This window comes from Bradysia coprophila, unplaced genomic scaffold (assembly GCF_014529535.1).
Source record: "Bradysia coprophila strain Holo2 unplaced genomic scaffold, BU_Bcop_v1 contig_24, whole genome shotgun sequence".
NCBI classification, from domain to species: domain Eukaryota; kingdom Metazoa; phylum Arthropoda; class Insecta; order Diptera; family Sciaridae; genus Bradysia; species Bradysia coprophila.
In genome coordinates, this window is record NW_023503501.1 from 3,759,455 (window position 1) to 3,786,760 (window position 27,306).

General features: G+C 37.4%; 3 protein-coding genes and 2 long non-coding RNA genes across 8 annotated transcripts in view; 2 read left to right on the plus strand and 3 right to left on the minus strand.

The window, feature by feature from the left end:
* Nucleotides 1-6,942, minus strand: part of LOC119077894 (odorant receptor 94b-like) — a 36,493-nt gene extending 29,551 nt beyond the window's left edge. The window contains exons 1-3 of one of the 3 annotated variants that reach the window (XM_037185260.1): nt 6,188-6,928; nt 6,030-6,129; nt 5,712-5,975 (exon numbers count right to left, since the gene is read on the minus strand). In XM_037185260.1, coding sequence (XP_037041155.1) covers nt 5,712-5,975; nt 6,030-6,129; nt 6,188-6,924 — 1,101 coding nt within the window. In that variant the 5' untranslated portion in view covers nt 6,925-6,928. Of the gene's footprint in view, nt 1-5,711; nt 5,976-6,029; nt 6,130-6,187 lie in introns of all 3 variants that reach the window. The other 2 variants (XM_037185261.1, XM_037185259.1) reach the window with 2 other exon arrangements.
* On the plus strand, nt 198-26,658 carry LOC119077944. Its single transcript, XR_005087905.1, has 3 exons — nt 198-208; nt 3,550-3,553; nt 26,308-26,658. It is a non-coding gene; the product is annotated as an uncharacterized LOC119077944 (long non-coding RNA).
* On the minus strand, nt 11,437-14,617 carry LOC119077879 (protein male-specific lethal-3). Of its 2 annotated transcripts, none has more exons than XM_037185234.1 (9): nt 14,481-14,617; nt 14,280-14,314; nt 14,022-14,203; nt 13,476-13,955; nt 13,264-13,419; nt 12,978-13,196; nt 12,720-12,883; nt 11,865-11,949; nt 11,437-11,798 (listed from the first exon to the last, which is right to left on the minus strand). In XM_037185234.1, the coding sequence occupies exons 1-9, from the start codon at nt 14,545-14,547 to the stop codon at nt 11,627-11,629; spliced, it is 1,560 nt and encodes a 519-aa protein (XP_037041129.1). In that variant the 5' UTR covers nt 14,548-14,617; the 3' UTR covers nt 11,437-11,626. The 2 variants fall into 2 exon arrangements, with proteins under 2 accessions (XP_037041129.1, XP_037041128.1); XM_037185233.1 differs by having other exon boundaries at nt 12,720-12,889.
* Nucleotides 16,833-18,594, plus strand: LOC119077883 (microfibrillar-associated protein 1). Its single transcript, XM_037185246.1, has 3 exons — nt 16,833-17,020; nt 17,102-17,990; nt 18,064-18,594. The coding sequence occupies exons 1-3, from the start codon at nt 16,945-16,947 to the stop codon at nt 18,497-18,499; spliced, it is 1,401 nt and encodes a 466-aa protein (XP_037041141.1). The 5' UTR covers nt 16,833-16,944; the 3' UTR covers nt 18,500-18,594.
* LOC119077939 lies at nt 24,858-25,669 on the minus strand. The gene is made up of 3 exons (XR_005087900.1): nt 25,570-25,669; nt 25,393-25,509; nt 24,858-24,972 (listed from the first exon to the last, which is right to left on the minus strand). It is a non-coding gene; the product is annotated as an uncharacterized LOC119077939 (long non-coding RNA).
* Nucleotides 26,659-27,306: the final 648 nt, after the last annotated feature.

The following is a 27,306-nucleotide window of genomic DNA, read 5'->3' on the forward strand; positions in this document are numbered from 1 at the left end:
AGTTGGATACAGCCGGTAAAAGCCAATCAGATTGAACCCTGGCTAATGTAAGATAACGACAAAAACGTTTTTCTGATTACCTTGCGGGTTCGATTTAACTATAACAATGTAGATGCCTTCCAACAACTTAATTAATAACTAGACTAAAATACGCAGAGTGAAAAATTTAAGCTTTTTCTATAGTTTTTGCATTTTCTGTAATTCTGCTGTCATTTTTAGCGTAATATTGTTGTAAAAGTCATGCACAAAGCTCGGAACGGCCAACAGTTCCAATTCAGGTCATATAAAATTAATCCAATCGTCTTGTTTGAATGGTGCAGAAATCCGTTACATATAATCGAGCTCGTGCTATGATAGGAAATGTATTCTGACTTAAATAACTAGTTGGAACCTGACTCTGATTCAGGTATGAAGAAGTAACTTAACGTAGGATACGTTCCCTACTGCAGTACGCAACTGAGTTTAGAAAGCTATTGAGATGTTACAACAGCACCAACACACGCATCTTCCAGAGCAATACGCCATCATTTTCACATTGCGAACGCGTGTTTGATGTAAAATATGTGAAAGTCTTGGCGAACTGATGTTAGGATCATGTAAAAGTGATGGGATTATGTAAAAGTGATGGATAAATGATGTAGGAGACTGCGGCACAAACACACACATCTTCCAGCGCATACATTGTTCGTCCATCGATTTTACATTTCTTCGACATTATTCGCCATCATTTTCAAATAACTCGACGATTGTATGTTTGATATGAGTTATGTGAAAGTCCTGGCGAACTGATGTTAGGATCATGTAAAATAAATGGATAAATGATGTAGGAGACTGCGGCACAAACACACACATCTTCCAGCGCATACATTGTTCGTCCATCAATTTTACATTTCTTCGACATTATTTTCACGTAGTGTACATTAATTCGACATATATTTTACTCCAATTTTACAAAAAAATTACATCAAAAAGCCATCAAAACTCCATCATTTCTTTACATTTTGTTAATTGACATTCTGTTGTAGACTCAAGTATTTGGTAATTCGATTGTGTGTAAAAACATAAATCATAATTTGGTCGAAATTAGTTTTCGATTATTGTGTTGTGGTAACCGAAACATTTTGATTTTGTTCAAAAAAAGACAAAAGAAAAGTATTCAAACCGAAGAACTTAAATTTATTTCCCGGGAAACTACAGTCATTTAACGATTAAAATTGGATTTTGGTTATTTTTGATTTGAAATTTATTAATTGATTGTAACAGTAGTAAAGAATTAATTATTCTAATTAAACGTCGGTGAATTCAATAATTTTACACAAAATTGGTATTTTACCGAATCCCCGCAGCTCCCTGGGTTACTTTTACTCTGCCGTGAGTATACTCAACATTTAAATAAGCTCAACGATGCATTCCATCCCAATTCATAAAGTGATTGACGAAATGATTTCGGACTTTCGTTGTATGGGCATCTGGCATGGGCAAAACGCGGTTACTGTCAGTCAACAGAGCTTGAAGTCATTTTACTTCATCTATTACGTGTTGTTTTCCTCTTCATTTGTGATTGGAGCGGTTACAAAAGAATCCCTTGATGAAAGCATGAGAGCAATAATCAGTCAAAAAACCCTTAAAGGGTAAATGTGACGCAAGTCCTTTATCTTACTTACAAAATAACTGATATCGCTGAGGGCGGGCGACGCATTGTGCGTCGTACGCAAAAGTTTTATCAACAAAAAATTGACTCAAAAAAATTTGTGAAAGAAAATTTTACAACAAGAAATTTGCGTCACAAGTAGCAGATGATTCGGTTTTCTTTCGTTTAAATTCTTTCAGTACATTTTTCACCCATTTTCCTAACAATACATTCCTCACTGCGATCAACTATCCTAGTTTCATGGTCGTTGGAGTTAAGGGAGAGAAGTCAAAAAGTTGCTGTAAATATGCTCCGCCGTCCTCAAAATTTTTTTTGTTAAAACATTTTTGGTAGTAGACTTGCGTCACGCCCGCTAACTAACGTGCGGGCATGATCGTCTCAGTTTTGACAACTAAACTTTGGATGATAATCTGGAAACAGAAGCAAATTATGGAATTGTTGAATCGAACTTGTATCACCTCAATGATACGGGATGATGATGAGTTTGTATTTTTCAATGACAAAGTGGAAAAATTAATGAAATTGATGGTCGGGTATGCAACTGTCGCTGCTATTTTGGAAAATTCCACTTTTCCCTTACGGAAAAGGAACGACATACTATTTGTTATCGGGACTTACTGGATGTGATTAAGAGCCACCTTCGTTTAAGAGAGTATGTCCACGTATATGAAGCCTGTTGATTATTAGACCCGTACGAAGTACTGGGGTCTTATAGGTTTACGCATACGTTTGTAACACGTCGAATTGGACTCCCTGAGTAAGGGGAAACCTATTGTGGTTGTCTAGAGATGCCAAATCCGCGAAAAAAAAATGTCCGTCTGTCCGTCTGTCTGTCTGCACGATAACTTGAGTAAAACGCATCCGATTTTGAAAATTCTTTTTTTTTCCGTTTGGTAATGTCAAAAGACAGGCTAAGTTCGAAGATGAGTGATTTTGGATCGACCCCTCCCGAGCTGTGGCCCAATAAGTGCTTTACGGTTTTTCGAAGATATCTCCGGACATTCAAACGTTACACTTGTAAGTGATAAGTCAAATAAAAGGTATTTACAATACCGATCGACAAAAAAAAGTTTATGGAAATCGGATGACCGACTCGTGAGTTTGACCCCTTGGTGTGAAACAGGCACAGGGCGGCAAGCAGTTTTTGCTTGTAGGTCGGCCACATTTGAACATATTTCGTCTGTTTTAGCTTTATTAGATAGGTATTGACCGTACCAATCAGGGAAAAAAAGTTTTTGAAATTATGTTCTCCGGAGCGTGAGCTAGGTGTCTTGGAGTGAGCTCTTATCTGGCTACTCGGCCGTACAGTGAACGTGGAGTATTTTGTCAATATCTCGAGTAAATTTTGACCGAATTTCATGATTTTTTTTTGTTTGAAAGGTATTAACGAATGTAAAGCGTCGGTAAAATTTCCGGTCTCCTAACAAAATGGCTGCCGGTGGCCATATTGGATTTTAATAAAAGTGATATATCTTGGGAAAAATGGTACTTAGAGAGTTTCTGTTAACTAAGAAATAATTTGTTGTGTGTGGGGTGTTTCAGGCATTCCATATATGGACATCTATATATACCTATATACAGCTATATTGAGCTATATACAGGCATGTAGAGCTATATAATAGCATATTCATCTGTGAAATGTTTATTTATAGGAAAATATAGGTAAATATAGTGGTATATAGCTGTTTAAATAGGAATTTATGAAAGTTGACTTCGTACGGGGCTGTCTATATTGCCTCCGGCAATTTAGTTGTATATGATAACAAGGCAAAGAGTGGATAATGTAAGTGATTTTAAAGGGCGAATAGCTTTTCAGTAGAGAATGAAGTAAAAGAAATGAAGAGTTTCACAGTAAAGGCTTTTGATACGAATAGGTGTTTCGTACGGGTCGGCGTTAGCTATGTTTTCTATTATATTTTAGAATAATCGACGAAGTGGATTCCTTTTTATCGAAATTATTTCTGTTACAATTTGCCACCAGTGCCGTCTGCATTTGCAGAGCAAGTTATTGCTTGGCGTAATTTGCGTATTTTTAGGGAACATGCAAAAGTTCGTCACAGCAAGCTATTGAACCCACTAAAATCTAATTTTAAGTCGCTAACATAACTCCATAAATCTAAATGTGATATAAAGATTCCACGTGTTTCACTGAGTCCTGGGAGCGATCCTGAAGACATGGGTCTAATGTTGTTTGGGCTTACCGGCGCGATTTCGTACACTTTTCCAAGCCCTTTCAAGAAATAACACAAAATAACTAAAGTAATCCAACAGCGACTTAAAATTAGATGCCTGCTGCGACAAACTTTTGCATGTTTCCTAAAAATACGCAAATCGCAAGGTATATTGCCTGAAGACCTTGGAAGTGGAAGTATGGCTTTCAGTTAAAATTAGTGTGTTGAACTTGTAGGACAGTGCTGTGTTTATTCAATTTTTGTTAGCGATCAACTGTAATGCTATTTTATCGCATACGCGGTGTGATTCCCCGAAAAAATTATTCACCTAGTATATATATATTCATATTTGTGTACCTGTTTTGGACGATTGATTTTTGGCAATTTCGCGGATTGTAGGCCGAACGAAGTGAGGTCTACAAGCGAAAGTGCCTTAAATCAATCGTCCAAAACAGGTGCACATGTGAGTTTTCATGCAGAGGGCTCGGCAAGCCTCGACCGCTTCGTCATACGTGCATAATATTTAATATTGACAATTTGTTTTTTTTTTGGCAAAGTCCAAGTCAAAAATTGTGTGTTATATTCGTATTTTGTAGTATTAACTCGGAGCGGATTAGTTTGTTGAACTACTGGAAAATTTGGCGTATAGGCTTACATCAAGTTTGTTGTTAGAAATGTTCGGACTAAAAATGTCAACTTATTTGAGAATTTTTAATTCTTTTGAAGAATGTGCGGTGACACGGCGTAATGGTACCGAATTGAATCATATGCGTTTTTATTGCCTTTTCCCGCATCTTCCTATGCGCACATAACACGTATGAATGAAGTAAAAACATTGCTAAGAATGTTTTTGATTGTTTATCATACAATAAGTATGTGTTAGTAGATCCAGCTGGTGATATTCAGCTGGTGCTCATTCTGCACATACGAAACTTTTAACAATTGTATCATCGCAATGTTCATGGAAAAAAAGCGTAATCAAATACTTTAAGCGTTTATTCTGCTAACTATTGATAAGCTTCTTATGTGATAATAAAATCGCGAAACGTCAAAATACAATTTTACACGGCAGATCTGGTTAGTTTTTTATCCTTTTCTTTAGTGGCGTTACCTATGCATTTTTATAGCTGAATTTACGATTCAACAAAGAAATAGCCTCTTTTCTCTAGTGGTGCGGCACCACTGGTGCCACCCATGCTATCATAGCTGAACACGGGTCAACATAAAACTAACGGCATGCTCCATTAACAATTGTAAAACTCCAATGTGTGTCTCAATTTTTTTCGTTCTTTTTCTTTTTCGAAATTTTATTTTTTATTTCATGTGAGGCTGAGTGTTACTTTTGGACCGATGCGTGTTAGGGGTGACGAGAGTATTCAGAAAAAATGTTTTGCAGTTGGAAATCACTGTTTCAATTAGAGTTAAATATTATCGGATAAACAGGTGTTTGACGGGATAAGGTTTTTGAAACAGAAAATGCGGGGGTCCAGGGATTTCCTGGACGAGAGCATGTAAAAAAAATTGAATAAATGACGGGACTAGGTGTTTGAAAAGTAAAATGCGGAATGTGAATTAACATATTCACGGGATAAGGTTACTTATCAAAAAATATTATATTTTGCAGCAATTACAGCAGATGACTTATTTTTTCCGTGTTCAGCGTGCCGGATACCAAGCCTGCATGGTGAATACTAATACATTTTTGTGTGTTAGTGATTCCTACTCGTTGAAACATCTAAATCTGATTTGTATCAGGCTACATTGAAATCCTAGCGTCCATCGCTATTACTTAAAGTTTTGTAAAATGTTGAATAAGCTGTAAGACGAATTTAAAATCTGCAAGAAAAAGGTCACCAAACCGAGAAAATATGTAACCAACAAAACCGTACCCTAACAAATGTCTCCAAAGTTAGTGGATACAATTTACCAATGAGCATCTCATGCGATTGCTGCAAATATTCGCCAAAAATGATTACGCATTTCTTGGTTGCCAGTGGTTGGTCGACCCAGTTCGATTCGAATAAACTGTAGGTAAGACGGCTGCTGTACAGCTTAATCTCATTCCCGAAGTACGTTATCATAAACAGTTCAGCAATGCTGTAAATAAGCGAATAGACATGCACTAAGCGTTGCACAAAGTTGACACTGATATCCTGAAAGATAAAATCGAATGAGGTCACAGTTGTAGGAATTGATGGATATTATACGAATGCCAAGCAATAAATTGCACTGCAAATACAGACGGCGCTGGTGGAGAATTGTAAAAGAAAAAGTTTCGATAAAAATGATTCCACTTCGTCGATTATTCTAAAAAATTGAAAGACTTTTCAACAGGCACGACAGCATGTGATATACGTACACATACTCTCTTAAGTAAAGGTGGCCCTTAATCGCCTCCAGTAAGTCCCGATGAAAAATGGTCTGTCGTTCCTTTTCCGTCATTTTTAGCTTACCCACGATTCGTCCCATGTTCCTTATATCCGTCCCTAGAATTTTATATCTCAAGGAGCAATGCAGCAATAAGTACCAAATTATGGCGGTCACAATAACTATCGCCGGGAATGACAGAATATTTTCGGTAAGAAAGAAAAAGTACGCCAGCCAGAATCCGATTTCACTATTTTTCCAATCCAACGGAAACGCAATGTCCACAATCAGTCGTTTTTGTTTTCCAATAAAGGGAAAAATTGAATTTCCCGACATAGCAACAGCAGTAACATAGCCGAATGCAACCACAAATTTGATTAATTTTTCCACTTTGTCATTGAAAAATGCTAACTCTTCATCATATCGAATTAAGAAGACACACGTTCGATTCAGCAATCCCATAATTTCCTTCTGTTTCCAAAGTAGCATCCAAATTTTAGTCGTCAAAACTGTAATAACGATGGCCATTTCCGCTAAAAAAATGCTTTCATCTAGGGATTCTTTTGTAGCCGCTCCAATTAAAAATGAAGCGAAAAAGAACAGATAATAGATGAAATACAACGACTTCAATCTCTGTTGGCTAACTGTAGCAGCGTCTTGTCCATGCCAGATGCCGAAACGACGAAATGAAGAGATCATTTGATCGATCACTTTATGAATTTGAATCAAATGCATCCTTGAGCTTATTTTAACGTTGAATATTCAGTTGCAAGCGGTTGATCGACTATTGAATCGGCTGAGTCGTTGCCTTCATGTTTTTATGGTAACTCCTCACCAATACCATTACCTGCTGTTGCAACTTACAACTATACTCCCGACATCATTTTTCTTTTGTTCTATTGAAAATGCATTTGACAAAAAATTAGAATGAAAGAGCTAACAGATCTCTTTCTTTCAAATTATTTGTCAAATACATTTTCAATAGAGAAAAGAAAACCGATGAAGTTTTTTTTTTCTTGTATATAATTATTTACTTATAGGACCAACATGTTATTGTTGTCCATTGTGGTTACGTGTCAAATTAATTATTCAAAATTATTGTTTATTTAAGCCTGCTATTGCGTAAAGTTACCGATTTTTATCAATGCAAACTTAACTCGAGTGAAATCGTAATAACCTTGATTGGTCATATTTTACTTGTTCCCTTGACCGAAAGTCAGGGTCTTACACCAGAAAATATCGAAAAATGTGGGTAACAAAAAAGTTTAGTGTGATCAATGTATGAAATGCTATGAACTTTCGAAATAAGGTATCATATTCGTTGCAAATGGGTGAATCAGCTACTACGTTAAATGTGGGTAACGACGGATCTAGAAGCTATCCCAGAAAAACAGGACTGTTGATTAGGGTGTAGCGTTTTGGCGAAAGTATTTTGTTTTTTAAGGCCTGCGGGTAGGTTCGATGCAGAATATTCCCCTGATCACGAAATTAACAAAAAAAAAAATAAAGTTCAAAGCTCCCATGCGCACCTCTGAAAACCGACTTTTCGGTTCCAAAGCCATAGTAAGATCAGTTCTGGCGACTGTGTGGAAAAAAATTTGTCAAGTGCCTATGATAATTACTCGTAGAGACCGTGGCTTCAATTTGGCATACTTTAAAATGGAAAAAATTTTGACTCTCCGATGAAAAATTTCAAAAAGTGCTCCCAACCATGACTTATTGCGAATATAGATTCGACGTAAAGTTTCACTGGGTTGCAGATTCGTTGACCTTCTAGTGTGTAAAAAATGGTATGAGAAAAACCATATTTTTTTAATTTTTGACCGAATTTATGCAAAAACGATTCCAAATTGTTCTTAGTATTGCTGACGTTAATAATGCAGCTATCAACAATCAAACGAAATATTTTGATACTACGACGAGTGTGAAGTCGTCATACTTCGTATCTACTCTGATTAAATTTAACAAAAATGAAATCAAACAGAATAATAGACAGCTCATACGAGTAGGAAGTTTACGGCCAGAGCGCAGCGAGTCGTATTTTATGTATGATTTATGGTTAATTGAAAATGTGGCAGGAAAAATTGTTCATGGGTCGCCACAAGCATATGACATGACATTCCTGCATACACACACGCATCCAATGCATGTCAACGGTGACTAGTCAATCAATCAAATCGATGATAGGAGCGTTGGCACATCCATTCAACCAAAATTGATCGCACAAAATAGACAACATCATCCCTACGTTTGTTAAACCTGTTAACCATGTTATCCTCCCGACAAGGAAGCGTCGAATATATCAACAGAACAAAAAAAATAAATGAAATACACTTCGACATAAAATTGTACGTACAAGGCTCTAAAGTGTATTTTGACATGAGGAATATGTGGGTCGGGCTATAACGTCCTCAATCGTCAAAAATAAAATAAAAATTAGAGCCGTTGACTATTGATTATCGATTGATAAATTACATCACTCGACCTTCGATGGTGAATTTCTATCGCAGAGTGCAGTTTGATATAACGTACAGTCCATGTAGAAGTTGATGTGTTGAAAATTGTGTAAAATACATTCAGTCCGTTGCGTCACCTTTTCCGAACTGCTGTATCAATAGACAATAAAATCATCTGAACATTTCGTGGATTTTGTTTGCTTCCATCGTTTTATTCATTACACATACATTTAATTACATAACAATATCGTCTTCGTTTCATTTACTTCATTCTACATATATATCAACAGAACAAAAAAAATAAATGAAATACACTTCGACATAAAATTGTACGTACAAGGCTCTAAAGTGTATTTTGACATGAGGAATATGTGGGTCGGGCTATAACGTCCTCAATCGTCAAAAATAAAATAAAAATTAGAGCCGTTGACTATTGATTATCGATTGATAAATTACATCACTCGACCTTCGATGGTGAATTTCTATCGCAGAGTGCAGTTTGATATAACGTACAGTCCATGTAGAAGTTGATGTGTTGAAAATTGTGTAAAATACATTCAGTCCGTTGCGTCACCTTTTCCGAACTGCTGTATCAATAGACAATAAAATCATCTGAACATTTCGTGGATTTTGTTTGCTTCCATCGTTTTATTCATTACACATACATTTAATTACATAACAATATCGTCTTCGTTTCATTTACTTCATTCTACATATATACGAGTTAGTGCAACTAATCTCTTGATGAAAGCATAGAAAACCATTAAACTGTTGTGAAAACGTCTATTGAAATAGAAATGCGCAAAACCATAAAATCGATTTTTTTTTAAAACGGTAATCTGTTCACAACGTTCTCGAACCTTTTCTCATTTCGGTGCACAGAGGTTCGGTATGAAACTCAATAAAAACTTGGTACGAGTGGCTAGGTTCGCTCACAGAACCTTGCGAACTTCTCTAAAAACGCGTAATATTACAAGTAGCAGTGAGCGAGCCTAAAGACTTTCTTCTAGGTTCATACAGTTTGTTCATTTCATTTTTACACAGTTTCTAAAGATTGTCGATATGTCAGAGTTTTTAATGTACCCAGTCAATTAAGTTCTTCCCAAATTGCGCAATATTTGAATTCGCGATAGAAATTTTAAATTTTGCGCCAAAAATTCATAATTTGGGAAGAACTTAATTGACTGGGTACATTTAAAACTCTGACATATCTAAAACTGTGTAAAAATGACATGAACAAACTGTAGCGGTAAGCCTAATCAAGCTGTTTCGAGGTTCGACAGTTTCAAAATATTAGGATACAGACTTTCCCGCAGCTTCTTTATAAAAATTTTTGCAAAAAGAGACGATATGATAGGCAGAAAGATGTTTAAAAAATTCACCCTTTAAAAACTGGAAATGTCGCAAAAAGGCTAATGGTTAACAAACTATGATTTTCACCCTGAAAATTGAATTAAATTGGCAATGCCAAAAAACTAGCTGAATAATAACAATTTACAATATCACAGTTTGAGCAATTCGTCTATTATTAAAATAAATTCATAAAAAATAGAACTAAATAACAAATTCTTAGAACATCCTGATTTTAAACGCATTCCGGTCATTGGTTGTACTTTATCACCGTTGATCTATGTTCATTCAAAGGTCTTATCGACCGATCGATCGACTGATTTGCTAAATATTCACTCGATCTTCGCGGTTCGACGAGAAGTCGCAACGTAAACGTTCAAAAATTATTTATAAGCACTCTCATTGTGAACAAACTTTGAAGAAATCAGATCAAAAGCTAGCACATCATCAGTCACTCTTCGACGCACCACCAACCAAACTTCGAAATTTCAGTTTCTTGCATCGATCTTCATACGGTGCCAATCGATATGATGTTGCATTCGCTCGACTTTCTAGTAGGTTAATCACCAATTGCTTTTGTATGGATTTTATGTCGTCTCTATAAATCTATGCCGCTGGACTCTAGATGGACTACGCGAATTCCGACCTTGACCTTACGTAAGCCAAATAGAGTACTGGCTGTGTTTCTTTGGTGAAATATTTATTGGAATAATGTTGTATGCACCCACCATCTGTCGATGTTGTCAGTACGCCCAAATCATTCACTTCTTCGACTCTCTCAATGACATGTTGTCCCCTCGTGTATTCGGCTTCAATGAATGAAGAATCGTGTCGGTAGGCGCTGAACACATGACATTTTTCGTTTTTGAAGTGAAGGCAATTTGCATCATTCCATTTCATCACGTTATGTCTCGCTGCAATCGTCGTATGTCGTCGTGATCGTGTATGATTGCCGCCAGTTTCATCATCAGCGAACAACAGTGTGATTGCGAATTACACATCGACTAAGTCATCGATGAATACGGTAAACATTAGGCGTCCAAGTGAACGTCCATGCGGAATATCTGATGGAGATTCAAACAATCTAGATTTGACGTTGCCGATCCCCACATAATTTGTTCTACCAATAAGGAATTCATAGTGGTCAACCTAATCAAGCTGTTTCGAGCTTTCGCTAGTTTCAAAATATTGGAATACATACTTTCCCGCAGCTTCCTTATACAAAATGTGGCAATAAGAGACGATAGAAAGAAAGATGTTTAAAGAATTCCACCTTGTATAGACAGTCTCTAATGATGATTATAAGGATAAAGATTAATAACGATGTGGGGTCGGGGTGCAGATGCAGACTCCAAAGTATTCAGTATGTTGGCGAGAATTTTCTTAGGCGAGGAATTTCCGATTTTCAAGATTCATGACAAACACTATCGATTGTACAAAAAACATTAGACTCAGTATATTTCCAGTCATTTTACAATAATTCTGTTGGTCTATAAATGCAATAACCTTCTCAAAGTTATTGCTTCAAAAGTGTTAATTACGTCCATCGACAACGTGAGTTCTTTTATAAATGTTATTTCACAGTTTCAGGTCGTCGATCAGTCGGTTTGTGGCAATCTCTTACCTTCCGTTCAGCGTTCAATTTTAATTCGTGCACCACCATGATGACCAGCATACACATGATTATCCATTGGCATATCGATTCGAATAATATTCTCCTTGGTGTCATAGTCGGGTGACGAGCACATATTCACGTCTCTATAATTCAATGCTGAGAACCATTCCTTGTGCGATTCCATGAATCTGATGAAAGTAAAAAAAAATTAAAATTTAGAAAAAATGTCTCGAGTGACATGAGAAAAAACGTACTCCATAAACACGTCCAGATGACTCAGCAGAACTTTAAGCTTAGCGTCGGAAATAGCGCTACTGTTCAAAAATTCTGGTAGTTTAACTGAAAAATGTAAAAATTAAAATCAGTTTTTCGATCGAATGCCGTTCAACCAGGTCCGGAAAAGATAAAAATCGACTCCAAGACCTGTTTTTAAAAAAAAAAATTGCGGAAAATTTCAAAAAATTTGCTCAGCTCATTTTCCAGAAATAGACCCTGATCAACACTCAGACATTGAAGCGTAACAAGCCAATGTAACTAAGTACTTGGTTACTTATTTGAACACTCTTTGGCATCACGATTACCAGTGTTTTAATCCTTCAAGATTCTCTGAGTTTTTGTTCACTCAAATGTTGTTTTCGCTTCAACCTTCGTTCCTAACAATAATGTGTCGATTCTAGACAAGGCCTTTATTCGTGAAAAAACCTCTCAAATTTGCATTTGAATTTTGATAGGGTCCACTTAGTCGAAGGAAATCGGGTGGTGCGGGTGTCAGAGAACACTCTGTCTATGATGAGAAGATTTTGTTCAATTCAATTGGTGAAACATTGTATAGCCCGAGGTATGGCCATTGATTTAATCATTTTTGATATATAAAATTACGACTTTTTCATGGACGTCATTTCAAGCGAAGATCCACCTATGAACGGCCGTTACGATCACCAGGGTCAGAATGTTAAATTTTATGATTTTTGTACCCTAAACAGAAACCGCTCCGTTCAGAGCTTTATTAAATTCTGACCGCTCTTCCGTCATTTATGAACAGTTTGTTAGGCTCCTCGACCAAATACATTGGATAGATGGAAGTATGCAAGACTGACGAATGAACTTACCTATTAGCCTTGCCAAATGAATTGCCCCATAAATCATGCTTGGTTTCGGCGGTGCATCCGATTGAAGCAATTGCCACGACATAACCGATTTTAGAATTTCCTTCGACTTTGAACCCTGTGACGGTACCATATTCGACGTGGTGGGTATGATGTCATAACTGGTGCTGGTGCTAGCCGAAAAGTGTACAAAAATCAGTTCGACATTCATACGAATATTGTCCGATTGGCAGTTCAGTTGCACCCAAAAGATTATTTTACCTGGACACAAATTTACAATCCATCGGTGATGATGGCGCTGTCATGCCAATTTCGTAGAGAAATTCTTTTTCCATTTTCTTGTGCGACCGAAGTCTGCGTTTGCTGAGATATCGAGATTCGTCGAAAATTTCCACGTTGTTGATTTGAGCGGGTTCAGATATTTCAGAACCGGCAGGTGTTCCCAGCGAGTCCTGTTTGATTGTCAGGGAGTCGAGAAATCTGAAATCGAAATTTTAATTCGCATTCGGAAAGACGCACTGCGCTCTGGATGTTCTATGCTACTCACTGACGATTCGATGGAATATAAGTAAAGTTTGTCAAATAATCCTCGGACAGCAATGTGTTCGCTTGTTCCATTTCGTTGCCGTACAACAAATGATCCTTCAGTGTGAAATCAAAGTATAGCCTCAGGCCGTCTGCGACCTCCTTCCGTAAGTTGATGCTGAAAGGATCACAAGCCGTTAAACTCATCCCGTGTCACCGCACCATCATACAAACCTGTTAATCAATTTCTCGTAATCCTTTTCTCGCTTGTCTCCTTTGCCGTTGTTGCTCCTTTTCCTCAAAGCATGTACAGGCGTGGGACAGCTCAGTGCCTTGATGGATATGTGTTTGACGAAACTCTCCAGTATAGTGACGACCGGAATTTGAGCGGGCAGATTGACCAGCTTTTCCATTTTCGTTATCATGGCACAATCAAATTCCAAGAAATTTCTCAGCTTTTCGCCAATGTGCAGAAAGAGCCGATTGTTGTCATTTTCAACGATGCTGGGCGTTGCTTCCAATCCCGGCTCCTGTTTTATTGCCAACAAACGTTCAACGAATTCACTGTTACCGATCGATGCAATCGAAAGACCATTGCTCAACGACGACGGTTCTTCGGCCATTTTCTGAATTTTCCCTTTCGAATCTGAATTGCTACCGCTGCTCATCTCTCGGCTTCGTTTTGTGCGCTCTTTACGGTACAAATAGGCACCACTGCAACGTAACATTGAAGATATTCGATAAGTTGCGCTCAATGCCGCAATCACTTCAATTACTTACATTTGCAGCTGAGCTTTGTCGGCCAACTCCCTTTGTAGTCGACGATTTTCATCGATATCTTTCAGAACGAATTCTTCACAGACTCGACGATCCCAGCTGGAGCTCCATCCTTGGAAATGGATGAGATATTCGACTTTGGACTTTTTACCACGTCTATCTTTGCCATCGAAAATGGCAATAACCTGAAGGGAATGGGACAATTTTTTTCCAAATTTATTTTGTAAATCGATTATTAACGGAAATGGTCGTTACGGTTACCTTAGAGTCGTAGAGGACTTTCTTCTTTGTTGGATCTGTAATAAAGATTATTGTCGTTAATCGCTCGATGAATTGTCATGTATTCAAGTTTGTTTGGGTGTCGTTTTATTCACTAAAAAAATCTCGCGCAGTAAACACGGGAGAAAGGGATCAAAAGGAAGGTCTGTTATCTGACAAATTTCAACTAGTTCGATGCCTCACCTGGTTCATAGCACAACACTCTTTCATTTACGGCAAATTTGTACTTGATGCCGCGAGTCGAAACCATTATTTTGATGGTTTTTTCTTTAGATATTATGATTATAAACAATGTAAACAAGAACACCGCACGGAAATAATATTTCTATGACTGACGTTCAATATTAGTTCACTTTTTGATATCTGACACATAACATTCGGTTGAGTGTTGATAGGTAGTTGAATGATCAATAGATGGCGTGAAATGCATCAACAGATTCACAGATTATGCATTTTTCTTTTTGAATGCCTTTCTTTTTCTGTGTTTTAAAAATTTACGAACTTTTATCAATGGGGGTTCGTAAAGTTAGTGAGTATGTGGGAATAATATAATCAAGGTTCTGAATATAATTGGTAACGTCAATTATAGTCTAAAATTATATTGTCAAACGATATCATCGATTGTGTTGAGAAAGAATCCATATATGAAAGACATATGCGAACCGTTGGTGAATCATGTAATTAAAACAAAAGTTAAAAGCTTATGAACAAGAAATGTCAGATGTTTTATTCGTTCAAAAGCCCAATGGTTTCCCCTCCGTTTAATATATGGGGGCTTTAACCGTGTTTGAATCTTTAAGAGATGAAGAACCAAAGTAGTTTAAGAGTGATATCACCAAAACTTGAACCAATTATGGGGAAAATAAATATAATGGTTCGGCAATCCGGGCCATCCTAACTAATATATATTTATCAAACACTTGAAAAGCGAAGAATTGTCTGAAAATGGAGCATTTTCTTCAAAAACTCAAAAATTTCGCATTTAATGATTATTTCAGCCCATCATTAGTTTACATCAGAGGAAAGAACATCCAGGACTATGTCAGCAAACTCAATGAAGACTTAAAACGAATCAATGCATGGCTGAACGTTAACAAACTGAAGCTGAATACCAACAAAACGAAATTTATGGTGCTGAACGGACCTAAAAACACACATCATGAAGATGTACATATCATTGATGGGAGTGAAATTGAGAGAGTTAGCCTGTTCAAATATCTGGGAGTAATCATCGATTGTCAACTTAAGATGAAATCCCATGTAGACTTCCTATGCAAAAAAGTAGCGAAGAAAATTGGATTTTTGACAAGGATAAGCAGAAAGCTACCGATACAACATCGAATCTTACTATACAAATCAATAATTAGTTCAGGCTACGTTGTAAAATAGTGCTGAACAAACCGCAAAGAGTTCAAGTAAAAACTGATTGGAATGGAATGTTGCACAAAAAACGAGAAGATTGGCAAAGAGTTCAAGTGACAGCTGAGTAAATTTATGTTGGACAAAAACGAAAAGATTGGCAAAGACTTTAAGAAATTTCGAGACGGCAACACACGTGGAATCAAAGAAGAAAGGAACGAGAACAATTTGGAAAGAATGGACGAATTAAGCGTCAAAATGGCTGAAGCGAAAGTAACGGGACAATATGGTAATTGTGTCGAAAGAATTCAAACATTGGAGCAAAGGTCATACGAAGCAAGGCGATGCATTAAAAGAAAGAAGCATCACACACGAATGGTATTGGACGACACATAGCGCAATAAGGGAGGGATGTATCGATTTTTTTTCTCGATTTTTTGTCACATATCAGCAGAAACACGAAAAATAAGAAACTCGTATATCGTGCATTCTCAAAATATTGTCTCATTTAAAAGATTTCACGAAAAGAAAATCTAAATTTCTAAAAATCCAAAACCGAATTCTAGATTTTTAGAAATTTATTTGGAGTTTTTCCACGACTTTTTAAGTAAAGTGCAGGGAGCCGAAAGTTGACAAGCCGCAATTATTTTGAATGTGATACGGTTTAACGAAGAAAATCGTCGTCAAAGTCGTTAATCGCAACATGAGTATTGTTTTTGAAACATCAAATCACCAACACAAAAATTTAGTGTCGGTTGTGAAAAGTGTAATAATTTAGGTGATTTCGATGTGGTTTAATTCAGATTTTGTGCGGAAATGTGCTTCTTGTGTTGCTTTAACAGTTCGTTAAGCGGTTTACTTAAATTATTCGTACGGTTGGCGATGGTAGACGTAAGCAGTTCAACTCTTTTAAAAGCTAGTCTTTGTCGATATAATAACGAAACAGTTTCAAAAACTCAACACTGAATTCCAGCATATTGTAATAGCGTACTCTAATTGTAGTTGCATATACTCCATAATATACAGCCATCATCAAAAGATTCACATTTTGTTTAAAAGGAGTAATCATTGATGATTCTCACAATTTCGAAAATTCACATGACAGCCGCTCTCACCCTAACAGTATTCAATGTACTGAAATTGAACGCAGCCCTGTTTCTGACATTTTACTTGACACTGACTGACATCACTGTAACAAATATAGAGACATTTTGGTGTGTACAAATCGTCTCGTTTACATCAAAACTTATTATTTTTCTCATAGAATCCTCGACTGAAACTAAATAAAATGTTGGCCGCACAACAAGCTGCTATCTCTGGAATCCAGAGTACAGCGGGAGCAGTGCCAGTGCGAAATGAAAAAGGTATTTTTCGATGAACCAAAACTTTTGCCTTCCCCTCTGTGTTTGACAAATTTTTTTATTTCTTTTTCCTTCTGAATTCAGGCGAGCTGTCGATGCAAAAAGTAAAAGTCCAACGCTACATATCTGGAAAGCGTCCCGAATATGCCCAATACGTTAGTTCGGATGAAGAATCGGAGGAGGAAGACTTCAGCGATCGTAAAACGCAAACACAGAAAAGTTATTCGCGAGCCGAAGAGATTTCGATGGAAATTTCTCGTCTCGAGCATTCCTCTCAAATTCAAGATCAGCTTCAACCGTCCGACGATCCGCGCCTGAAACGTTTGATGCAACGTGACGACCATGATGACGACGATGAGCGCCTGCAACGCCATCGACACATCCATGAGCCGGAGCTTGTTCAATCCGAAGAGGAATCCGAGCCAGAAGAGTCGATGGAAACGGTACAAACGATGCGAAATCGACGAATAGCCTTGGGATCAGACAGTGAAACGGATACTGAGTTGAGTGACACGGAAATCGAACAGCGACGACAGCGATTGAGACAGAAGATGATGCAGCAGCGTAAGGAGGAGGAAGTGTTGCTGAAAGAAGAAGAAAAGTCCGAATCGTCGGAGTCGGAAAGTTCGGAATATGAAGAAGAAAGTGAAAGTGAGGAGGACAACGAGCCTCGAATGAAACCGTTATTCGTTCGGAAGAGAGATCGTGCAACGATTGCTGAAAAGGAAAAGGAAGCAGCCAAGCAAAGGCAATTGGAGTATGAAGCTAAGAAGGTGGCTAAGGAGAGGCGCCGACAAACGTTAAAATTGGTGGAGGACAGCGTGAAAAAGGATTTGGAAAAAGCGAAACCGGAGAGTAGTGAACCGAATATCAATGATGTTTGCACGGACGACGAAAACGATGAGGTCGAGTATGAAGCTTGGAAACTTCGCGAACTGAAACGCATCAAACGAGACCGAGAAGAGAAAGAACAGTAAGTTGCTCACGAGACCATTGGTGTCTGTACTTCCATTATTTCCTAACATTTTTACCTTCTCCCATTTCAGAGCGGACCGAGAGCGTTTGGAGGTGGAACGTTTACGCAATATGACCGAAGAGGAACGACGCCAAGACGGTCGACAGAATCCGAAAACGGTCACCAACAAAGCAGCCAAGGGAAAGTACAAATTCTTGCAGAAATACTTCCATCGCGGTGCTTTCTACTTGGACGAAGAGGACGATGTACTGAAACGAGACTTTGCCCAGGCCACACTGGAAGATCACTTCGACAAGACCATTCTGCCGAAGGTGATGCAGGTGAAAAATTTCGGCCGCTGCGGTCGCACAAAGTACACCCATTTGGTGGACCAAGATACCACACAATTCGATTCGCCGTGGTATGGCGACACAGCCAATAATATCAAATTCCATTCGGAGAAGGCTGGTGGTATGAAGCAGGTGTTTGAAAAACCGACATTGGTGAAGAGGAAGAAAATGTCCTAAATGGAAGTGGTGGCGTGGATGAGGGAAAGATTCTTTGTATTGATTCTATTTTGTAATTTTGCAAATAAATTTGCGTCAATTATTGAGTAACTCTGGACGGTTTTATTGGCAGATTATCCAGTAGTCGTACGGCAATTAAGTTCCAAACAATTTTTTTTTTTATTTTTATCGATGGAGAACCTAATTATAAGACACTTGATCTCGTATCATATGCCAAAAAAAGTTAAAACTTTTTTTATAAATCATTTTGAAAGTCACTGAAAACACGAAAATTCGAATCGAAATACAAAAATTTTTGATGACATACTGTATTTCTATTCGAATTTTCGTGTTTTCAGTGTCTTTCAAAATGATTTATAAAAAAAGTTTTAACCTTTTTTTGGCATATGATACGAGACAAAGTGTCTTATAATTAGGTTCTCCATCGATAAAAAAAAATTGTTTGTAACTCAATTGTCGCGCAATTGTTGACCATTTCCATGAATAACCTTGACCGTAACTGATCCTACATCAATTAAATACCCTTAAAAGATAAAAAGTGGCACAGATCCTTACGCATGCTTATGCATATCGTCAACAAAAATTCTGGAAGTTCATAGGACCCTAAAAAAAACTTTTTTTTTTTTTTGCCGTTTGTAAGTATATTTATTTTAAATGCGACAAAAAAGACTGCTCACAATTATGGCGCAACCGGTAAAACATCGATCTTTTCTCAAAAATTAAAAACTACAGTAAATAAATATCATCGATCTTCTTCTTCCCTAATGTTCCCAAAATACAAGCAGCGTTACCACGTTGAATTGCGATGGAAATTCTTTGCAGAAGGTATTCTTTTGATTTTACCTCACCCGTTGCCTTTTTCATTAAAGAGCCCAATTTATCAATAAATTTCTTCGTTTCCGGGCCCATGCAACCTAAAGTCTCGAAAGCAAGTGGGGTTAGCAAATAGTTTTGTTTCAAAGAAACGTAATGGTTATGCTTATGTCTCTCTGCTTTTTCAGCAGAAATGTAGAAAGGCAGTAGGCTCTGCAAGTGAACGACACGAAAAATTCTTGCTCCATCAAAATATTATAAAAAAATTGAATTTATTGATGGAAATTGAGCCTTAATTGTTTGAATTTACAAATACAAAACAACATTATGGGACAGGCGTCTGGTGGAATGTCTGACCATCCGGATCATGTTTGTTTCTGCCCAGTTAAAGAAAATGACAAGAATGCGCAAAACATAGACACGAAAAATTGGACATTATGCAAGGGATGTAACAAGTATTTTCATCAATTATGTACTTTAATGCGTGAAGAAAAAAATAACAAGGAGAGTTGGTATTGCATAGACTGCGAGTGTCAGGAGTTGTCTGGTTTATGTTTGACTGAGGATGGGAATGGTAAATTAGGCCGACGACGTATTGGTAGGAAGTGTAAAGAGAGGCCTAAAGATAGTACTGGGGTATACTTAGAAGAGGATGATGTAGATAGAGTATCATGTGATGTGTGCGGATTTTTGGCTAAAAATAGTCGTGGTCTGAGCATTCACATGAGGGTGCATAAGCGTGTTAGTGTTGAGGATGTGGTTTGCTCTGTCCCTTTAGATAGTGAAAGTGGTTGTGCTGACTCTTCTGTGAAAACTGATATTTCGACGGTTTTGCAAGAGTTTGGATTGCTGCTTAATCAGTGTAGGTTATCGGTTCCTTTGACACGTGTGATACAAAAGTCTGTTAGAACTGTTGTATGTCAGGAACTAACTAGGGTGATTCAGGATTTAGTGATGAAGAATGACGTTGATTCTTGGATGAGGTTGATTGCGTTTCCGTTTATTGTTCTGGGTAGTAAGTCTAAGGGAACTGATGGGGTTAATGTGATTAGGTCTAATCTGAAGGTTTTCAAAGATTGTGTCAATGTTAATGATACGTTGAATAATGTTTTGGAAACTAAAGGGAATTCCTTTAGGATCAAGGAATCTGTGGATAAAGATAGTGTTGTTGTTAAGGCGGCTACTAGAAAAGTTAGCGAGGGAGATATTAGTGGTGCGATTAGAGTTTTATGCTCTAACGAGTCTGTGGCTCCTCAGACGATTGAGACGGCAGTGAAGTTACGGGCTAAGCACCCTGAGGATACGGGTGGGATTTTTGAAGAAGTGAAAGTGGATATTGATTTAGGTTTGACGACGGTAGATGAGGTTATTAAGGCTATTAGAAGCTTTCCTTTGAGTTCGTCAGGAGGTGTTGGTGGGTTGCGGCCGAGGCATTTAAAAGATCTTATATCTTTTACTTGTGGCGATTCGGCGAGTCGTCTGCTTAAAGCTGTTTCTTCTTTGGTGGATGTGATTAGGTCGGGTAAGGTAGAAAAATTTGTTGCGAAAATTTTTTTTGGTGCTTCTTTGACTGCCCTCAATAAGGGAGAAGCAGATGTAAGACCAATAGCGGTTGGTCTTGTTTGGAGGCGTATGGCGGGAAAGATATCGAATTTTAAGGTTAGGGAATCTTTGGTTGAGAAGCTGAAACCAATTCAGTTTGGTTACGGTATTCAGGGAGGAGCGGAGGCTTTAGTTCATTCAGTGCGTAAGTTTTGTAAAGCTGATCATGATAGGCCGATGGCTCTTGTTAAGCTTGATTTTGAGAATGCGTTCAATATGCTGTTTAGGAAGTTTATGTTAGGTGAAGTGCGGGATGTTTGCCCTGAGCTGTTTCCTTTGCTGCAACAAGCGTATAGGCTCGTGTCGAATCTGTACTTTGTTGGTGATCCTCTATTGTCTCAGAGAGGATTTCAGCAGGGAGATCCGTTAGGTCCGCCAGGTTTTTGTATAGGTATCATGAAGATGACGCATACTCTTTTGTCTCGGTTTAATGGTTGGTATTTGGATGACGGTACTATAGGTGATGAGTTGTCTGTAGTGTTAGATGATATTCAGAGAGTTTTGTCTTTTTGTGAGGTGTCAGGTTTGCGGCTTAATGCTAAGAAGTGCGAGGTTTTCTTTATCAATGCGACTGATGATGAAGAAGCTCGTATGTATGCTGAGATATCAGCTTTGTTGCCGGGCATTAAGAAGGTGGATGAGTCTACCCTTGAGTTGTTAGGCTCGCCGGTGTTTGAGACAGGTTTAGAGAGGATGTTTTCGTCTAAGGTTGAATCAATCAAATTGATGTGTGATCGATTAAAGTTGATGGACGTACATCCTGCTTTGTGTGTTTTTAGGAAATCTTTGAGCAGTTGTAGATTCAGTTATTTGATGCGCGCTTCTAGAGCTTACTTGCTTCCGGATAAGCTGAGGTCTGTTGACGAAGTTTTTAGGTCAGCTTTGGAGTCGATTACTAATAATAGGGTAGAAGGCCTTTCTTGGGATTAAGCATCGCTTCCATTGTCTTTCGGAGGTATGGGTATTAGAAAAGTTGAGGATTTAGCAATACCGGCCTACTTGTCGTCAGTCTTTTCTTCATCAGATTTGTGTGGCGTGATTCTTCAAAGATTTGATTTACGAGTAATTGATGAACAGATTGTACAATTAATTAATGAAATTCCTCAAGAATTCGTTCCAGAAAACGATACTCTTAAAAAGGAACAAAAGAATTGGGACATCCCGAAGATCAAAAATCAATTTAATGAATTGTTTGAAAATGGTGACCTGAAAACTCGTGCCAGACTACTTGCATCATCGACTAAAGAATCTTCAAAGTGGTTGCAAGTGATCCCATCGAGTCAATTAGGATTACTACTGGATAACAATTCTGCTAGAATTGCTGTTGGTCTTCGATTAGGCACTCAAAAATGTGAGGAACATAAATGTCTTTGCGGTAAAACAGTCGAAAAAGATGGATTGCATGGTTTATCTTGTGTGAAATGCGCAGAAGGAAAATACGTTAGACATGATATTATGAATAACATATTCGCTTATGCTTTCTCTAGTGCAGGTGTTCCAAATATAGTACAGCCTCCAGGTATTTCAAGAGATGATGGTAAAAGACCTGACGGTATGACTTTGATACCATGGAGTCATGGAAGATCACTCTTGTGGGATGTTACCGTCCGGGATACCATGGCTGCATCATATATTAATGATTCATCAAAGAAAGCACGGTCCATTGCTGAAAAAGCAGAGAGACATAAGCATAACCATTACGTTTCTTTGAAACAAAACTATTTGCTAACCCCACTTGCTTTCGAGACTTTAGGTTGCATGGGCCCGGAAACTAAAAAAAACCCTTAATATAACGGTAAGTTGGTGGGCCATGTGGAGTGATGAAATTGTAGGAATCAATCTACTACCGTCTGAATAATACAAAAGAAAAACAGTCAATGACCATCAAAATCTTAGAATTATGCAGTCGGAAGCGATCGGGGTGGAAATTTTTCTCGCCAATCTTCGACCTCAGCTATGAAGTTCCTATAAGAAAGCCTTGAAGTACCATCATTTCTTGTCACTTCCAACCCCATTCCCAGCTGGAGCTCCTCAGGATGATGACGTAGAATCCACTCTCTTTGGCAAGTTTATTTTCCTCAAGAAAGTAATCGCTCCTGCCCGGCTAAAGCTACAGGACACATGTCTGGGAAGTTGTTGAGGTGGGAAGAATATCATCAGCCTGCTATTTTTCGAGTACTTGGCTTCTATCGACATAACAATTTGTGTTCAGGATGATATGAAGTGTTGAACGAAAGAGAGACACCCATCGACACTGTTTGTTTGGCGATAAGATCTGTTTTCCGCACCAATTCGCCTCAAAATAATAAAACATTTCATTATCGAAATCTATGCACTTGCCCGGCCAGTGACACTTTTTTAACGTACACACACAGTACACACAATGTGTGTCACACATGCTATAAATATAATGCATCGCACTAAAATGTACGTACATATTCAGTTCATGTGTTGGAACGATAAGAATCTGTCGTGATATTGAAGGTACACAGTGACAACAAACTACATTAAGGAATGAAATGAATGAGTATGTGAGGCGGCCAATGCCCTTTTGGTAAGAGAAACCGGAAATCAATAACGATTAACACCCTTGCCTCTACGCCCATAGTTCATTATCAATTTATGTGAATTGAAGGCAATTTAGTTAACACCTCATGATTTCCGTGTGTTCTTACCAGAAACGGTAAGAATACGCCAATTACCGAATCTGGTACTTCATTTGATCTAACAGTTTCAACATATTAATGCAAAGTCAGCAGTAAAGCGAAAGGTTAGACATAAATGCAGCGACTATTTATTTTGTAAAAAAGAGGTTTCCAATTTTTCACCAATTTTCCTTAATTTTCTTTTGGAAAACTATAGAAAATTGGGAAAGTATTTTCCTCAAAATAGTCCCTGTGAATGTGAAACAAACAACTTGCTCACGACGCTATCTTCAATTAAAATGATATCAAAAATATTCTCGTTTTCCGATATTCTGTGTAACGCTCTACAGCATCTTTTTAATAACAGCACCAAAGACAAAATCGTGTGACCTCTAACATTTACTAGACTCTTTTGGTATGATAAACATATAGGTAGTCAATGTTTGTCAACCCAATTTAGGAGTGACAATAATTTCCCTATTATTTACCGAAACTAATGGCGTGCCACGTATTGAACACATATAAATTATTACAATTATCGAGGTAAACTATCACCTTTATTTCCTTACTTGAATGTAACGAAAGCGCTTGGCAAAAATGTCAATGAACCAAAGTCAAGGGACACGAAGGTACAGAAAAATTAGGTTTTTACTGTTAGCGTACAACAGCCCAGATCCACTGATCATAGCCGAAATTCTTGTTCATAGTTTAAACATAACTATCGTATATAACTTTGAAATTTTACAGACGACGGACAGCAGCAACGTACTGCAAGCATGGGTGATCGTAGTGACAGCCGCCAAATAGCGCTACTCAATACTTATTGAAATATGTGTGACACACCATCCAGTACTCTATTTGGAACCCCACTCATGCTTTAAGTGCATTGACAGCAACAGCAAGCCTATCAAGAGTTTTACTATCTCTGATCTCATACTTCACTCGATCTTAGTATTTTCAAGATATTGAAACTTCAAATCTTTTACTTCATTTTGTTGAATACGAATTTGGCTAAGTCAGCATTAGTCAGAGCTTGTCATTTATTACTAAAGTCATTTTTGATAACAGATGATATCCGTACGTAATAGACTAGCTGGGAAAGGTTCTCGAGTACCTGGTTCTTATTAGTTTTTAAATTATTTTATAAAAGGGCATCGACCATCGAGCCGAAGGTACACTTGGCTTTGCTTACTAAGACTCAACAACAGCGGTCTTCGAAGTACTTAATTTAATCAGGATTTTCGAGGAGCAAAAATAAGTTAGGAAATTAAATAAAATTCAAAATCATTTATTTCTTGAGCCAGAGGGAAACATAAACAATATTTTTACTTAACTACCTTAAATTACAAGGACCAACGGCCAAATCCTGCAATGGTCAAACTGGTCAGGGAAAAGCCATGCGCGAGGATGTCACTTTTTGAAAAATGGAATAAATTTAATTATAAAACGAATTTCAGAATGTTAGTGTAATTCTTAAATTAACAGGTACGGGAATAGATAAGCCAATAAAATCCCAAACAGAAACCAAAAATTTTACTGTACAAAATTCATCGCCATGAACGACAATAAGAAAAAATTAAAATCTGCCATATTGGGATCTTATGCAGCCGCAATAAATTGTTAAACCTAATGTAGTTACAGATTTTGTATGAATTTGTTGAAAATATTCGGTAACTATTCTAAAACAATTGAATTCACCTGCAGACTTTTAAAAAGCGTCTGGCACATTCGCTACTCATCCTCTTTGTTATCAATCCGATGTAGTGATTACTTAAGTGTTTTTACCCAACCAAGTACAATTGCATGCATTTTAGCAAAAATAAATTTACTTACTCCATGATGATGTCCTCCCGGATGATGATGGCCCAGATGATGATGATGATGATGGCCCGGATGACGATGTCTCGGATAATTATGATGTCTCGAAGAATGAATATTTCCCTCGAACATCTAATCAATCAACAATTTTTCATTTTTTGTAGGCTAGATACTAAATAGTGATTCACTCACCTTAACACACAAAATTATCAAAAAGATCACGAAAAATGCTTTCATTGTTGTGAGTTTATCTACCGGTCCAAGATGAAAGATAACTTTATCAGTCGTGACAAGATCGATATCGGCACTATGCAGTGTTGCGAAGCCTTTTATAGCAAATTATTTTCAGATGGGAAATTGATAAATGAGGTCAGTTAATTGTGGTAATGTGGAATCAGTAATTTTATTTTGAGACACAGAATATCGTCGAAGTCAAACAATCTCAATTTATTTATTTACTTCCGCATACTGTTGATGTATGTTAAACGCAACTGTACCCGTCTTTCACCTAAACGAGTACATAATTCAACAATATTTACGTTTATGCAACTCAGCATCACAATGTGCAAACTTTAGATGTATCTGTTGCATAAAACGTTGTATGTAAACTTTTGTTCATTCAACGCACTTCAAGCAAAAGTGGTACTCTAAATAGGGTACTGAAACTTGACAGTGCTCCATACAACATTTTACACTGTAAAAAGAGTGGGGATAAAATTTCATACAAAATAGAACTCTATTTGGCAGCTGTCATTAATAACACTTTTGCTTGAAGTGCGTTGGTTCATAGCCTGTGCCAAAATGGAAATTCCACGCAATAGATGTGAGGCGACGCCGTGGCTGACAACACGTGATATGAAAATAGCTATTGTATAGAAATAGTTGCATAGAAACTACCCTGAAAAACGTTGAATACTCATATGGTCACAGTCAAAGCACCTAGCAGGGTAATAGAGATTTTTTGGTGTCAAATAGAGTAGTTTTTAGTACGAGTTGCCATTTACATTATATTAGACAGGAGTCGCCGTGAGATGTCGCGTTGGAGGCAAATTTGAAAACGAAAAAGTGGTTACTGCGAAGGGTTTTCATTTAACTTTTATTAAAGAATTTACATTCAGTTACGTAATTTAGTTATTTGTATGCAGACTGCTAACGTGATGTTAGATTATTTGTTAAAATAATGTACATTTCAGTGATCATATTTTCATTGAAAGAACGTTCATGCCTCTTTTTCGAATATATCTTGGCTCTTACCGCATTTTTAAGAGTGTAAAAATCTTATAAAATAAAAATGACTTGACACTGCCAAAATTACCTACTTTATTTTTTTCTATTACCCTGCTTGGTGCTTTGCCACAGTACCTATAGTCAGTCTTGCATACTTATGTAAAAATAATAATTCAAGGTATTCAAGGAATTTCGTGAGGTCGCTCCATACATCACAATTATTGAAATTATGATAATGTGCGGACGACCATTTTGCAGAGCTAGATACCTCAACCTTCTTGATGATTAAAAGGCGTAGTAACAGTAGACGAAGTGGTAGAGAATCGCATCTAATCGCTTGTGAAGGTCATGTCATAGGTTTCTTAAATTCCTCCAATTATTCCTATTATTTATGTTCCTCGGAAATATGTAAATATATAAAAGTGATGGGCTTTCCAGGTCCAGAACATACGAAGACAGCGGAGAATGCGATATTCTGATGAGAAACTCCATGAGATCTCTTCTAAAATAACTGATATTACAATAAACTACCATCCCCTTTCACCTTTTACTATTACCATCGTTCCGATGTCCTAATAAGAAAGTGTGTTAAATAACAGTGTTTGTAATAATTCGTAGTCAGCAACGCCTTTTTTCTATCATCATTATGGAAGTGGAATAATTAAAATACTTTGCACGTTGTAGGTGGCCCGTACGTGTTCT

Coding starts and splice junctions, on each gene's coding strand:
- LOC119077879 (XM_037185233.1), bottom strand. CDS start 14,547: ATGGTTTCGACTCGCGGCATCAAGTACAAATTTGCCGTAAATGAAAGA. Junction 14,315..14,480: donor AGTGTTGTGCTATGAACCAG/GTGAGGCATCGA, acceptor TCTTTATTACAG/ATCCAACAAAGAAGAAAGTC. Junction 12,890..12,977: donor GATTGTAAATTTGTGTCCAG/GTAAAATAATCT, acceptor CTTTTCGGCTAG/CACCAGCACCAGTTATGACA.
- LOC119077883 (XM_037185246.1), top strand. CDS start 16,945: ATGTTGGCCGCACAACAAGCTGCTATCTCTGGAATCCAGAGTACAGCG. Junction 17,021..17,101: donor GCCAGTGCGAAATGAAAAAG/GTATTTTTCGAT, acceptor TTCTGAATTCAG/GCGAGCTGTCGATGCAAAAA. Junction 17,991..18,063: donor GACCGAGAAGAGAAAGAACA/GTAAGTTGCTCA, acceptor CTCCCATTTCAG/AGCGGACCGAGAGCGTTTGG.